Raw genomic sequence first — 16,538 nt, 5'->3', positions numbered from 1 at the left:
TACTAGGCTGATACCGGAGTTGAGGGGGTTGAGCTATGAGGAGAGGCTGAATAAACTAGGCTTGCACTCGTTAGAGTTTAGAAGAATGAGGGGAGATCTCATTGAGACGTATAAGATGATGAATGGGATGGATAGGATAGAGGTGGAGAGACTCTTCCCGCTCAGAAAGGACAGTAGGACTAGGGGGCACAGCCTCAAGATAAAGGGGGGGCGGTTTAGAATGGAGTTAAGGAAGAACTTCTTCACTCAAAGGGTGGTGAATCTCTGGAATTCTCTGTCCGTTGAAGTGGTGGAGGCTGCCTCGCTAAATATTTTTAAGACGCGGGTTGATGGGTTTTTGATAAGAGAGGGGATTAAGGGTTATGGGGAGAGGGCGGGAATGTGGAACTGAGACACGACAGATCAGCCATGATCTTATTGAATGGCGAGGCAGGCTCGAAGGGCTAGATGGCCTACTCCTGCTCCTATTTCTTATGTTCTTATGGAAGGGTCTGCTAGAAACATCCTTCACAGAACATGATTTAAATACATTTCTTTAAGGTGCAACATCATCACTTTCTTCCTATTCTCCCAATGTTCTTCACATTGGTCTAGCACATGATAGTTTTTGAATATCTGAGATAAAAAAGGCACAAGGGTTGGATTATGATAAGGAGTGGGAGGGAAATGAGAGGTGCATACGTACGCCACGTGGAACTTGTAAATTAGTAGAGATTGTGTGATTAAGTGGGAAGCAGATGTGGGAAAGAAGATTTGCTATGAGCGTACTGTCATCTTGGATAGCTTCTGCCCGCCACTGGCCAGATCCTCAGTCATGGTTGCTCTAGTGATAGAGAGCACCATATGCTTTATGGCAGCATGCTTATCCCCCACTGGCTAAATGCCACTGCCTTGTTGTTAGGCTGGGATGGTTTCAGTTACTCGGGAACACTCTTGGCTGCTAACACCAAGTTTATTGTAATCTATTTGAAGTTATGACAGCACTCCCATCCACCAGCTTCTTTCCATGCTGCTTTCTCCTGGACTCTGATCAGATGAGTATATGTCACTTCCTTTAATGACACCACAGCTAACCATTTAGGGGACTTAGTCTAACAGATGCCATTATACTAAGTCTAATTTTTGCACCATCTTGCTCTGCAAGAGAGGGAAGTATGTCTATGAGTGTGGTGCAATCATTTTGACTAATGTGACTTTCATGGTTGAATTGTTGGCTTTGTGTGCAAACTGTGATGTAGGTGGGAGCCTTGCAACACTGCTGAGTGTGTGAGGCTGAGTTACTGGTTCAGGTGTAAGGAGGTGTAATTCGAGGACAAATTCATGAACTTTGACCATTGGTGAGTGGTCATTGAATCTTTTACAGTGCTGAATTCAGGTCTTCAGAGATGCACTGCTTTCATTGAAGGCAACAACTATCTGGTCCCACTGCCTTCTCAGACTGTGTGTGGGGGGTGCCACTTGGTTCCCTGAGGACAGAGGCCGGACAGGATTTTACAACCTCACTCAACTCGAGACTGGAAAATCCCACCCAACCTCAATGAACATTTCCATTGTCCGCCTCGCCACTGCTCCGATTCCATGGTGGGTAAAGCAGTAGAATTCCAGCAGACACCTCTTCGCTTCTGCACTGTGACCTCCAGTGCCATTCCCGTGAACCTTGGGCATACTCCCTATCCTGTTGCACCATCAGCCAGCCTTTAGCGATGGAAAGGTGGTAGGACTGGAGGGTCTCAATGACATTATTGTTACTAGAGAGGCGGTACTCAACAGACTGGAGGGACTGATTGTGGACAAGTCCCCAGGACCGGATGGAATGCATCCTAGGGTTCTGAAGGAAATGGCGGAGGTGATAGTGGATGCCTTGGTGGTTATTTTCCAAACGTTGCTGGATTCCGGGGAAGTGCCAGGAGATTGGAAAATGGCTAATGTTACGCCGTTGTTTAAGAAGGGTGCCAGGCAAAAGGCAGGGAATTATAGGCTGGTTAGTTTAACGTCTGTTGTAGGTAAAATGTTAGAATCCGTCATCAAGGAGGAAATAGCGAGGCATCTTGAGGGGAATTGCTTGGTAGAGCAGACGCAGCACGGTTTCGTTAAGGGGAAGTCGTGTCTGACAAATTTATTGGAGTTCTATGAGGATGTGTCTAGGGCAGTGGATAGAGGAGAGCCGGTGGATGTGGTCTTTCTTGATTTTCAGAAGGTGTTTGACAAGGTACCTCACAAGAGGTTATTGCAGAAGGTAAGGGGGCATGGAGTTGGGGGTAGGGTGTTAGCGCGGATAGAGGATTGGTTGTCAAATAGGAGGCAGAGAGTGGGGGTTAATGGGTGCTATTCGGATTGGCGGTTGGTGACTAGTGGGGTGCCCCAGGGGTCGGTGCTGGGGCCTCAGCTATTTACCATTTATACAGATGATCTGGAGGAGGGAACCGAGTGTATGGTGTCGAAATTTGCTGATGACACCAAGATTGGTGGAACGGCAAATTGCGTGGAGGGTGTGGAGAGTCTGCAGAAGGATCTAGATAGGCTAGGTGAATGGGCCAGGAACTGGCAAATGGAATTTAATGTTGGCAAGTGCAAGGTGGTCCACTTTGGTAGGAATAATGGTAGGAAGGACTATTACTTACTTGGCGAAAAACTGCAGCAGGCGACGGTGCAGAGGGACCTCGGGGTCCTTGTGCATGAGTTGCAAAAACCCACTCTGCAGGTGCAGCAGGTGGTCAGGAAGGCTAATGGGATGCTGGCCTTCATAGCGAGGGGGATTGAATATAAAAGTAGGGAGGTCTTGCTGCAGCTGTATAGGGCATTGGTGAGGCCGCAGCTGGAGTACTGTGTGCAGTTTTGGTCGCCGCACTTACGTAAGGATATTTTGGCTTGGAGGAAGTGCAGAGGAGGTTTACTAGGCTGATACCGGAGTTGAGGGGGTTGAGCTATGAGGAGAGGCTGAATAAACTAGGCTTGTACTTGTTAGAGTTTAGAAGAATGAGGGGAGATCTCATTGAGACGTATAAGATGATGAATGGGATGGATAGGATAGAAGTGGAGAGACTCTTCCCGCTCAGAAAGGACAGTAGGACTAGGGGGCACAGCCTCAAGATAAAGGGGGGGGCGGTTTAGAACGGAGTTGAGGAGGAACTTCTTCACTCAAAGGGTGGTGAATCTCTGGAATTCTCTGTCCGTTGAAGTGGTGGAGGCTGCCTCGCTAAATATTTTTAAGACGCGGGTTGATGGGTTCTTGATAAGAGAGGGGATTAAGGGTTATGGGGAGAGGCAGGAATGTGGAACTGAGCCACGACAGATCAGCCATGATCTTATTGAATGGTGGGGCAGGCTCAAAGGGCTAGATGGCCTACTCCTGCTCCTATTTCTTATGTTCTTATGTTTCTCCAGTTAAGACTCTCTTCCTAGCCACTTCCAGCATCTGTTCTGTTCAGAATGCACCTCCCCTTAAAGAGGTGCAAGATTGGCTTTAAGTAATGCTGGTCTTGCATGATAGTGAACCCCCTGCTGAGGCACCCAGCCACTCAACAGCATACTTAAAGCTGGGCAGCACACTACAATGATGTAAATTATTAGGCAGCAAGCAGTTTGCAGCTTGCTTGCTTCAGGACAAATTTTCATAACTCCATTGCGAAGCCCACACATTTTTGCAAATTTTGCTTCCTGGATTTTTAGTTATACTCTAAAATCAGTTAGATGTTTTAGAAAATTCAAGTTCATATTTTTAGTTGCTGTATCTAATCTACCATGCTTCTTTGTGGTCAAAGCTCAGTATTTCCTGTTGTAAAATACTCTGTAGTCAGAGGTATTCTAATAGTCTTAAGAGCACATGCTAAATTAAATTAGAGGTAAATTGCTCGGGGCCATTTCTGTATATTGGTGTTGGTATCTGTTCCTAGATCCCCACCAGAGATCAGCTTCTACAAGTTTGGAAAGCTAGCAGGAAATCATTAGTTTTATCTCAAATTTTATACTTTTTTAAGATTGTTCAGCTGAACTGTGAGGCTTGAGGTGTGGCAGACAGAAGCCTTTTTAGTTGTTTCGATGAACTGTAATAGACATTTAATAGAAGGTGAGATTGTGATTTCCTGTCAAGGGTCCAAAATGGAGCTAAGATGGAATAGCTTAATGCAAAACTGCTTTTCAGTTGCAACCAAATAGTCTATCATCTGATTGTATTTCTCCATGTATTGCCAACAAGACCAAGCAAATAAACTGAGCGTGTAACAGTTACCTTGTTTAAAAAACAAGTTTTTCAAGATGCTATCTCAAGGCTTGTACTGGTTTATTGTATTACTGATTGATGCTTGTGTACTATTTTGGCACTGACCATTTTTGGTATGATAAAATAAAAATTTAGCAAACCAGGTTACCGTAAGCTTTCGTAGACAAGCAAAACATCTCTTATTAATTATTTCTCTCAAGGGTTGAGCTTTTCTATTGAACAATTAGAGAAAAGAGCCTAACTTACATAAAATATAATTATGCAGTCTTGGGACGGCACGGTGGCACTGCTGCCTCACAGCACCAGGGACCCAGGTTCGATTCACGACTTGAGTCACAGAGCCTGCACATTCACCCCATGTCTGCATGGGTTTCCTCCGGATGCTCCAGTTTCTTCCCACAGTCTGAAAAATGTGCTTGTTAGGTGCATTGGCTATGCTAAATTCTCCCTCAATGTACCCAAACAGGCGCCGGAGTGTTTTGACACAGTAACTTCATTGCAGTATTAATGCCTACCTGTGACAACAATAAATAAACTGATAAATAAATAAATTCTGACCTTTGTATGGGGCATGTTTTTATCATAATTTCTGTTTCACCATGGACTGGATTTTCAATCCAGAGTTGGGAACAGAATGCTTGGATCATTTCTGGGTCCTGACCCCAGATTAAAAATGTTTGGCCAGGATGCCAGCTGCATCCTAGACAATAGCCTTATCCAGCATGTGAAAGGGCTGGGAGAGTTGAAAAGACTGATCAAGGGTCCATCTTGCAGAGGGCATGGGTGTTACCCTCACTTCTTTGGTCCCTCTTACTATGGAAACATCCGTGTTGGCAGGACAGTGGTTAGCACTGCTTCTTCACAGCGTCAGGGACCTAGGTTCGATGTCCGGCTTGGGTCACTGTGCTGAGATTATATGTTCTTCCTGTGTCTACGTGGGTTTCCTCCGGGTGCTCCGATTTTCTCCCACAGTCCGAATGACATGCTCACTAGGTGCCATGCTAAATTCTCCCTCAGTGTACCCGAACAGGCGCTCACGTGTGGCGACTAGGGGATTTTCAAGGTAACTTCATTGCTGTGTTAATGTAAGTCTACTTGTGACACTAACAAATAAAAGTGTTGCAATGACCTGCAGTGACCTGGGTGCAGCAGTCTCAAAGTCTCTATGCCAAGAAAGGAAGCCATGATGTGGAGATGTCAACGTTGGATTGCGGTAAACACAGTAGAAGTCTCTCAACACCAGGTTAAAGTCCAACAGGTTTCTTTGGTAGCAAAAGCCACTAACTTTCGGAGGGGCTCCTTCGTCAGGTAGGTGGGAGTTCTGTTCACAAACAGGGAATATAAAGACACAAACTCAATTTACAAAATAATGGTTGGAAAGCAAGTCTTTACAGGTGATCAAGTCTTAAAGGTACAGACAACACGAGTGGAGAGAGCATTAAGCACATATTAAAGAGATGTGTATTGTCTCCAGACAGGACAGTTAGTGAGATTTTGCAAGCCCAGGTAACCGCACTAACTGTCCTGTCTGGAGACAACACACATCTCTGTAACATGTGCTTAACCCTCACTCCACTCACATAGCCTTTAAGACTTGATTACCTGTAAAAACTCGCATTCCAACCATTATTTTGTAAATTGATGGTGTGTCTTTATATGCCCTGTTTGTTATCAGAACTCCTTTGTACCTGATGAAGGAGCAGCGCTCCGAAAGCTAGTGGCTTTTGCAACCAAATAAACCTGTTGGACTTTAACCTGGTGTGGTGAGACTCCTTACTGAGAAAGGAAGCAACAGACATTCCAGTCACAAGCAGAGGCACGGATGCAGGCTGCCTCACTCCACCTCAGCACTGAGGGAAACCCTCTGTGGAAGTGGGTGGGAGAATGATACCACATTATTTGATACACTTAATAGGTCACCTTGTTTGTTTTTCTCTTTGTTCCATTAATAATAATTCCTTATGCCTAGAATGAAACTTGTATCATTTTTCTTGATGTCAAAAGGGACATTGAGTCTTACTTAATACAGGGATGAGGAGGAATTTCTTCTTAGGGGGTAGTGAATCTATGGAATTCTTTACCGCAGGGGGCTGCAGAAGCTGGGTCACTAAGTACGTTCAAGGTTGAGAAAGGCAGATTTTTTAATTGTAAGGGAATCAAGGGTTATGGGGGATAAGGTGGGAAAGTGGAGTTGAATATTATCGTGTCAGATCAGTCTTGATCTCATTGAATGGCGGACTTGATGGACCAAATAGCCTACTTCTGCTCCTATATCTTATGGGCAAGTGGAGTGATTGGCTGGGTTTTCCACGATGCCATGGTATGTGTTGTAGGATATTCCATTTTCAACCTTCTTCCTCCCTGCCCTCCCCCAAGGAAGAGCTGATTCCAGAGATGGCGGGACTGATGTATCAGGAGAGATTGACTAGGTTAGGATTGTTTTCGCTGCAGTTCAGACAAATGAAGGGAGGATCTCAGACTTATTTAGTTCTAGCAGGACTAGACAGGGTAGATGCAGAGAGGATGTTTATGATGATCGGGCAGTCCAGAACTGAATCTGAGGATTTGGGGTAGACCATTTAGGATGGAGATGAGGAGACATTTCTTCACCACCTAAAGAGTGGTGAGCCTGTGGAATTCTTTGCCGCAGGAAGCAGTTGGTGCCAAAACATTGAATGTCTTCAAGTGGCAGCCAGATATAGCACTTGGGGCGAATGGGATTAAAGGTTATGGGAAGAAAACAGGATTAGGATATGAAGTTGGACAATCAGCCATGATCCTGATGAATGGCGGAGCAGGCTCGAAGGACCAAATGGCAGCCTCCTTTCTACCTTTTTCTATGCACCTCCCCTTGATCCAGCCCCAAGTGTAGCTAATGACCACAACACGAGAGTCTCCGGTTCAAACTGTAGGGAACCACATGAAGTGGTTAAGGCAATGGATGTGTATCTTCAATATGCCAATGGTCTGTTCAGTGCAGGTTCTTGTTAATAGGTGGTTTAGGTTGTAGTGCCTCTGTACATTGTGTCTGGGAACCACATCTATAGAGGATATAACTAATCCCCCAGCAGTCACCCACAGAGTCCAGATGATGGCTTGATGAAGTGTAGCACCTGGGACCCTCGAGGGATGAAAGCATCATGACAGCTGCTTGGCAACTAAGCGCAGCCCTTCATGATGAGCAGACCAGCTGAAAATTCATTGGTAGTCTTTTCTCTTCTGGAATCTGATTAATTCATTGATGACTTGACAGTGTTATGTGGTGCAGTCAAAGACCTGACCAAGTGGGAATCCATTGATAGTGGCAAACACCAATTCCCTCTGTGCCTGTCTCAAAATGGATGTAGTTCTATGCCCTTTGGAACAGGACAGACATGACTTGCTGGATTGTGTGATGAGCTCCAACTATGAGATGCCACCCAGGTCCTTGGCTGATCACTGAAAAGAGCTGGATGCATAAAGACTCAGGCTGACAGTGACCTTGACAGCTGTACATGGGGATTACTGGAGGCCATTCAGCCTTGAGACATAATGAACGAGAGTATAAATGTCCGAGACCTGGACAAGCACAGCCTCTTACAGCACTACCGCTCTGTCATTTGCGGCTCACTGATTCTTGGATTGTACAGCTAATGTCTTAAGTAACACCTTCACCTCCTTGCAGCCCTTTATGTACTCATCTAGTTTCATCCTGACTGGGAAGATGCATCTACTGAAGTTCCTCTTTGCTACTTTCTCCAGTGTGGATGTAACCTGCTCTCAACTCTCTCAGCTCACCAGGACTTCCTGCACCCACCTGTGATACTCAAGTGATGTCAACAGCTTCAGAGTCCTCCCAACAACTCACTGTTCCCAAATGCTAGCATCCATTAGCAGTGAAGGCAGCTCTGTGCAACTGATTGAGCAGCTTTTTGCTAAATTTATTGACCAGTGCATCCATTAGCACCCGTGATTTCCTGCCATGTAAATGGTAATTGCACCCTGATGTGTCCCAGAACTTCTGTTTGTTCTAATTGAAAATCTAAACTTGCTACTCCAAAGCTTGTTAATGAGCTTCACAATGAACCAACAGCCAATTAGTTGGAGGCATGCAGGTTGTTGACTATCTACCCCTCCCTTCCAGCCCTCCCTTTGAAAATTATGTCACGTTCCAGAGGCTTTGGGACTCAGTGACACTGTTGGAGAATGCTAATTTCCATGCATGTCCACATCACAAAAATTCCAAACGCTATCTAGCCCCCACATCGAAATAGATAAATATTTCAGTTAGATTGTGTCACAAACTTTATGCATTATAAGCAAACACTGCTTGAGTTATTGCTTTGCATCTCTCACACTGAGCATTGATTCAAGATTAGTTACTCAGTTTCAGAGACAATTGAAGCAAAAATGAAATAGGTTGGAAATAGTCTGTATATCAGGAAGACTATGTGGAGAGAACTGGCCAGTAAGCATGTGAGACATAGACCTTTCTTCACTGTAAGAGGAAGTTGCACTTCTCTGCAAGTCTCTGCAGCTTCCTGCAACAGGATTTGCTGTCTAATGACCAAGCAAAAAGGTGAATACTTTAAATTGGAGATAGTGAGGGACCAAAAGCCAGTGTTGTCTAGGGGACACAGGGTTGTTGGGTGAACGGACTTAGTATAGTGTAAGAAACAGGCCACTGGATTTTGAAGGAGTTGAAATATATAGAAGGAAAAAGATAGGAAGCCGTTGGATTAGTTGTGTTTGCAAGTGACAAAAGTATTTGGCAGCACATAATACAAGACAGGGCTGGAACTGGGTAATATTACAAAGATGGAAGTAGGTGGTCTTTATGACTGGGCAGATATTCTCACTATAAGACAGCTTATTGAACATCATTCAAATATTTTCATTTTAGGTAACAAATGATTAATTAAGACATAACATTATAGTAGAAATAACACTGGTTCATTTAAAATGCTACCGTAAAGGAAAACAGATTTCATATTATGATATACTAACTGGATTTGACTTCACATATCAGATATATTAATGCTTCTTGTAAATCTAACCAGCATCTACTTCCTCTGACAATTGATGGTTTCACCCATGGTCCTTCTGTGCCTGTTGACATTCTTAGTCTCAATATCTCTTTTGGCTTCAAAGGGAACTTTCATCTTTTCCATTGCTGCAATTGTCTTCAGGAATCTTGGTTTTCTTTTACATGAGTTTTTCCTCTCAACCACTCTTAACTTTCTGTAAAGCCTAACTCCATCCGGGACTTGAATATTGCTCCTATATTTTGGGAGGCTCTTCTAACTTCTCTCTAACATGCTTACGTGTGATGCCAGGAAGACCTGAATGTCTATTAGGTAATCCTTCTCTCAGCTGTGGCTCTAACTTATCTCTCATTGCAATCTTGTTTTTATTTTGTTGATATTACTTGGCCTGTGCTTCTCTGAAGTTCTCTTTCAGATTCTTGCAAATATTCTATTTTGCAGGCTCTGTCGCTCCTCTTCAAACTTAATGTTGATGTCAAGACTTATTGTACAGTTTCCAACTCTACCATATTCTCTCCCAGGACATCTTAACTGTGGAACTCCTGTCTTCCCTGGGTCTTTAGTTCTTTCTGCAATTTTAGGCTTTTAAAGTTTATCATCTGCTCTGTCTTCTCTTTTGATGTCCTGCACAAAGCACCTTGGCCCTTCATCTTGGTTACCAATAAAAATAGAAACAAATCTGTTATAGTCCTGTTGCTGTGTCTTTTGTTTTTTCCATTTTGGGCACTAGAATACATGGTTGTCCTTGTTTAGCGCAAAGAAGCTAACCAGAGTCAACTTGAAACCTGTATTTTAATAGCTGTATGTTGCCCATAGGCAAAACGACGAGGAGTATCAGGTTGGGAAAGCAGTCTCAGACAAAGGCCAGCACAACGTATAATTTTCCAGGCAGGAATTTCCTTTCGCCACAAAAAAAAGAAAGAAGATAATAATATGAAACCCAAAAAGGACATGAACAGTTCATTGGTATGTACATAAACTGTATGTAAGGTATGTCCATTGAAAAGATATGTTGTTTTTATTAAATTATTTCTATTATTAGTTGTGACAGTAGACTTTGTCCTCAAAACAGGGATGATATTTATTATCAGTTATAAGCAGACCACCTGTTATTAGGTTCTGTCCAAGCAAAGCAAAACCTGCAATTAGATGTGAACTATTAAAACTGAAACTATTTCTATATACAGTAGATAAGTTTGGACAGTGCATATTTGACATTAGTGCGTAAAATGCACATTATTATCACAATATGTAATTCTGCTTTTAAAAGTTTTAGCACCTTAGCTTTCTTAGGGTTATTGCTTGCTGATATCAGTTTTCTTATTTACCCAGGAGTTCCTGGGTTGGAAGAAAACATAAATTACCATTCGAACTAGGCTACCAATAATCATTTGCAAGGCTAGGAGCATCTGTTGGTGTTCCATACGAGAAACTCCCCATTTTCTTCTATGGAACCCCATCGGATGCTCCTGGCCCTGCTTGTTTCATGTGAAGCAACACTTGCCTTGACTATGATGGCCACATACAAATGACATTTAACACACGGGAAGGAATCGTTCTCTGTAAAATCTTGTGATCTCCACTTTCCTACCCAACCTTGAGAATGTGCACCATTATTTAAAAGGTGGAGTTTACTAGGACGTGTTTCTCAAGATGTAAGTGCTTGATTAAAGAGACACTGTTCAATTATGATTGCTTGTGGAAACGTGTGGCAATATCTTATTCACTGCATGTATTGCAAAAGATATCTACTGTCCTACTCGGGGAGCCTTTCTCTATCTATATTTTCCATTACCTTCCGGACGTTTTCCAGATGAAGAAAATTACTGAGCTTGAAACTGAAGTCTACACCTTGTGTTTTCTACTGGGAATCTTACTCTACAGGACTTAATTAAAGGCTGGAGAAAGAGGGGCTCCAAAAGAAGTTATAATTTGCAAGTTGCACCAGAGGAGAGTCAATTCATCTCATCGCTGACCTTCCAGAAGGATGGATAGATCCTTTATAACAATTTCCAAAATTTTCCCAGGAAAGAAAGAACTTGGATTTATGGCAGATGTCCCAAAGAAATATTTTTTGATGATTAGTTATAATGAGGAGGAAAAAAATGGCAAAATAGTAGAAAAACGCAGAACTGAGATAAATGACCAGATATTCTGTTTTAATGATGCTTCTGTTGGATAATTATTGACCAGGACATCCGGTGAACTATTCTGTTATTCTTGGAATTGTGACATGTGATATTTTATGTCCATCTGAAATGACAGTTAGGACCTTAGTTCAATATATTTGAAAGGCAGAATCTCAGACAGTGTGGCACTTTCTCTATTACGCAGAATTGTCAGCTTAGATTTGGTGACGCAGTGGCACAGTGGTTAGCACTGCTGCCTCACTGCGTCAGGGACCCGTGTTAGATTCCGACCTTGTGTCATTATCTGAGTGGAGTTTGCACGTTCTCCCCGTGTCTCTGAGGGTTTCCTCCGCATGCTCCGGTTTCCTCCCAGAGTCCAAAATTGTGCAGGTTAGGTGCATTGGTCATGCTAAATTGCTCCTTAGCATCCAAATATGTTGTAGGTTAGGTGGGTTAGCCATGCGGCCTTGGTTGATGCTCTTTCAAAGCATCGGCACAGACTCAATGGGTCGAATGGCCTCCTTCTGCACTGTAGGAATTCTATACATAGGTCTCTGAAGTTTGTACTCATGACCATCTGTCTCAGGAGTGAGAGTGCTACCATTGAGGTAAACCTGCTACCTAAGAAACTCTGTGGCAGGAGGTTGCAATTCAGTCGTGAAATTTTGAAGAGCTCGATTTCTTGCTGTAGATAGAATTGTATTCAAGGTGCCATGTGCAGAACCCAGATGGTGGTAGAAAACAGTCTCACGTTGTACGCCATGTTCTTATTTCAGGGATCCAAAGGGAAAGGTTAGCCAATTGACAGTGCACTCTTTTATATGGCAAGTCATCAATACCAACGTTACTAGGGAAGCTCAGATTATATAATTTGACCGTGCTCCCATACAAGGGACTGAGAGGTTCAACAATTTATCATAATTGCTGAATTTCCAGGGTTGTCAGGTCTACTGATTGCATTGTGTGCCTCAAATGTAATTCCCCATATTTAGGAAAACTGCAAAGGCTACCATTCCCTAAAGGTGCAGGTAATTTACAATGACAGGCATAGCCTCTTGCATGGAATTCTGAACTTACTGGGAGCTGTCATGATGCTTTAATATTTAATAAATCTAAGATTATAGCTGCATTTTAACTAGGGGATTAAGAGGCTGCTTAACATCTGTATCCTCTGGCTTCCTCATGCTCTGTCTGTCACCTTGTGTCATTTCCTGATTTAACATTATCGGCAAGCCCTCAAGTGAATTATCTCTGTGCTGCTGACTGCAAGACAAACAGTGAGTGATGAGGTGCAGAAGTGGCTGCCAATGTAGCCAGAGGAAGAGGAGATTGTGAGTTCTAGCTCCTCAGGAATCATCTTTGCTATCTCCTGGCTTGTAGCTACTGGAGGAAAAGGCAATGGACCATAACTTCCCCTCTTTTCCACTTATGCAGCAGCACTTGCCTTGCCCAACCTGTCAGTTCAAGCTGGTGAGCAAAGTGCAGCACCTCATTTTCTTGAGGCCTTCAGTTGCATATAGGAGAACTAGGGGGAACGGAAGATGCACTCCCCCTTTTTTACAGCACTATCTGCCATAAATTAGCTGTGTTTAAAGTTCTAGTTACTTTGAGAAGCCAGGGAAGAGGTAAGTGAGCAGGAGGGACGTAGGAGAGGAAGGAAGTGTAGATGGGTGGGTGACACAATCGCCTGGGCATGCTTGTCTTAATGGCCTTGTTGGTGGAGGTGTTCACTGATGAGGTTGGCTCCCTCACCAACAGGAAGCAATTGTGATGGCCTCACTGGTGGGACTAGAGGTCATTGAGGGCCCCCGAGTAGTTGGGGAGAGGGGGGTTAGTGCCCTTTGGGCAGTCCCAGCCTGTCATTGCCAGCCTGGCACCCTGACAGTGCCCATTGGGCACAGAATGGTGTCAAAGGGGAGGGTCAGAACCTGAAGGGGAGGCAGAGTACGGGGGCTGTGCGCTCTATAATCAGAGATCGCCATCCAACCAGTTGCAGGGGGGGTTGGTGAACAGGGGCAGTGATTGACTTTGGGGGTGAATGGGGACAGTGATTGACCGGGGGGGGGGGGGGGGGGGGGGGGGGGGGGGGAGTTGAATGGGGGAGGATAGATGTTTGGGGACAGGGGAGGAGAATTGGAGGCTCTGATTGGCCGGTAGGGCGGGGGGGGGAGTGGAATCAGGGGCAGCGGCGGTCTGGATGGAGAGAGTACGACCAGTGGGTGAGGGAGGCAGTGTCCGGGGAAATAACAGTCTTCCAGTGTACTATGCATTCTTGTACATATGCAGTGGAAGATCACGGCGCATGTGCAATGGTGCCCTCTAGCAGTTAGCAGCCGGCTTCCTGGTGTGAACTCCTCCAGTGGCAAGCATCACACTTTGTCTTTTTTTTCTTCGTGATAAGATGACCTTCAGATGGTCATCCAGGCTCAAAACGTTGGCGCTATTCTCTTTCCACAGATGCTGTCAAACCGGCTGAGATTTTCCAGCATTTTCTGTTTTTGTTTCAGGTTCTAGCATCCACAGTATTTTATCTTTGACATACTCAACAAATCCTCGAACAGGAGCTACCTTGGAGAAGAGTACGAATCAGGAAATAATGCAGGCTTGAAAGAAAGTTACTGCAATAATCACGAGTGACTTTAATCTTCAGATAGATTGGGCAAATTGAATTGGCAAAAGTAGCTGTGTAGAATGGTTGATAATGTTAGAATGGTGCATTGTGGAACCAGCCACGGAAGAGGCTCTTTTAGATTTGGTAATATGTAATGAGATGGGGTGAATTAGTGATCTCACAATAGAGGATCCTCGGAGGCAAAATGTCATAACGTGTTGGAACTTCACATTCAGCTTGAGGGCGGGAAACTTGGGTTTGAAACTAGTGTCTTAAACTTTAATAAAGGCTGATGGTAGGCAAACATTGACTAACATTTAAGGAAATTCCATTGAGAAAGAAAACTCTTATTAGAGGGATGAATCATTTGTGGCTAACTGCTGTTAAGGTTGAAAGAAAAGGCATACAATTTTGTGAATATTGGTAGTGGTAGGCCATAAGAGTGGGAATTCAAAGAGAGGAGGCCAGGTGGTCACAGGCATCACCTCAGAGCAGAGGCACAAGTACCAGGGTGCCAGCAGGAAGGCAAGGAGGACATCCTCATTGAAGTCGCCACGATCCAGCTGCCAAGGTTTATAGATAATGATCCAATTACCTTGACATGATCGAGGTCTGGTGCCACAGAAGGCTTTCAAAACCATCTGCCAGATGATTGGGCTGGAGGTAGCTTCCAGTTCTGTGGGTGAACACCCAACATCCATTGCTGTCGAGATCACTGTGGCACTTAACCTCTGGATGCTTCCAGGGTGCTATGGGTGATCTTTACAGAGTCTCCTGGTCAGCTGCAAACAACTGTGCCAAGCTGGTGACTGATACTACATTCTGGTGGGTGAGAATATTCATACATCCTACAAATTAATAAAAAATTATCCTGTGCATGATGTATAAGATTTGGCTGAATCCACTGACGTAGGAACCTGAATAAACTTGTTGTTGATGCTGTTGAGAATCATCAGTTTGTCTCATTCTAGAGTTTATTTCAAAATTATTCCACGTAGTCCAAACTATCCGTCGACAACTAACAGCAGAAGGTGTCAGAGATTCAGCCTTTTCTTGGATCGCTGTGCCATCTTCCAAATAATGCTAGTTTCAATTATTATTTTATCAGTTCTTATAATGCACTGGGTAAAAATGGTATTAGAAATATTTGCTATCGAAAATGATAGCCCTTGTTAATTTTTCTGGATGCTACATTCAGGAAGTTATGGATGACTTCCCTGCCACTCCCATTCAAGTCATCCTTGAATAAAGAACAAAGAAAATTACAGTGCAGGAACAGGCCCTTCAGCCCTCCAAGCCTGCACTGACCAAGCTGCCTGACTGAACTAAAACCCCCTACCCTTCCGGGCCATATCCCTCTATCCCATCTTATTCATGTATTTGTCCAGATGCCCCTTAAAAGTCACTATTTTATCTGCTTCCTGTACCTCCATAGGCAAGTTCCAGACACCCACCACTTTCTGTGTAAGAAAAAACGTGCCTCATACATCATCTTTAAACCTTGCCCCTTGGACTTTAAACTTATGCCCCCCAGTGATTGACTTCCAACCTGGAAAAAAGCTTCTGACTATCCACTTCGTCCAGTCCCTCATAATCTTGCAGATTTCTATCAGGTCGCCCTTCAACCTCCATCATTCCAGTGAGAACAAATCAAGTTTCTCAATGTTCATATGTGGTGCAGAACTACGATTTGAGCAATTGTACAAAATCATGTTTTTGATTTTAAAGAAGGAAAATGTATTTGAGTTTCTAAGAAAATATTCATCAAACTATACCAACTTAATTGCATTTTGATCAAGTTTGATTCTGAAACGACAATTCCATGGGCTGCAGGTGACATTTGGGTGATTTGGGATAAATAGTATACTTTGTACCTAATTTTCCAAAATATTTCTTTTGAAGTAAATTTAGAAATTGTTTCATGTAAAACTGCTCAAATTTTCCCCAATCAGGTATTTTATTTCATGGATCTGCCAAATTCATTGCAGTTGAAAGAGAAGCTACTAAACTGTTCTCTAGTGTTACTAAGAAAGACTGGTGAAGATTGACCCATATAGCCTTGTAGGAGGCAACTGAGAATTATTCTTATGGTATATTAAATAGTAAAAGTATCAAATCATAGAATGGTTACAGCACCGAAGGAGGCCATTTGGCTGTCATGTCCCTGCCACCTCTGTGGGAGCTACTCAGATCCCCACTGTACTGCCCTTTCCAAGTAACCCAGCAATTTTCTTCTATTCAGGTGCTTATTCAATTCCCTTTTGAAAGTCATAGTTGTATCTGCTTCCACTGGATTCTCAAGACACTGCACTTCATATCCTAAGCACTCACTGAATAAAAATATTTTTTCCTTGTGTCACTGTTGGTTCTTGTGGAGACATGATCCCACAGTGGCATTATTAGGTGGAAAATTCTAGGATTTTGCACTAACAGTGATAAAGGTAGTATATGTTCTAACCAGAATGGTCTGTGACTTGGAGGGAAAACTGGAGGTGGCGATGTCCTTTGTTGCGCTAACCATTCTGGAGATAAGGATCACAGGTGAATGTTCCATC

General features: G+C 43.6%; 1 protein-coding gene across 7 annotated transcripts in view; it reads left to right on the top strand.

Moving 5' to 3' along the window:
• Window positions 1-16,538, top strand: part of dnmt3bb.1 (DNA (cytosine-5-)-methyltransferase 3 beta, duplicate b.1) — a 245,309-nt gene that overhangs the window by 84,181 nt on the left and 144,590 nt on the right. For 6 of the 7 annotated variants that reach the window (XM_080204812.1, XM_080204806.1, XM_080204811.1 and 3 more), the window contains exon 5: window positions 10,060-10,209. The exons of the other annotated variant lie outside the window; for it this stretch is intronic. In XM_080204812.1, coding sequence (XP_080060938.1) covers window positions 10,060-10,209 — 150 coding nt within the window. The remainder of the gene's footprint in view (window positions 1-10,059; window positions 10,210-16,538) is intronic. 7 annotated transcript variants of the gene reach the window in all.

Source organism: Carcharhinus amblyrhynchos, chromosome 16, assembly GCF_965287045.1.
Source record: "Carcharhinus amblyrhynchos chromosome 16, sCarAmb.v2.hapA, whole genome shotgun sequence".
NCBI classification, from domain to species: domain Eukaryota; kingdom Metazoa; phylum Chordata; class Chondrichthyes; order Carcharhiniformes; family Carcharhinidae; genus Carcharhinus; species Carcharhinus amblyrhynchos.
The sequence above is the reverse complement of the archived record's forward strand: the minus strand, read 5'-3'. Positions and strand labels throughout refer to the sequence as shown.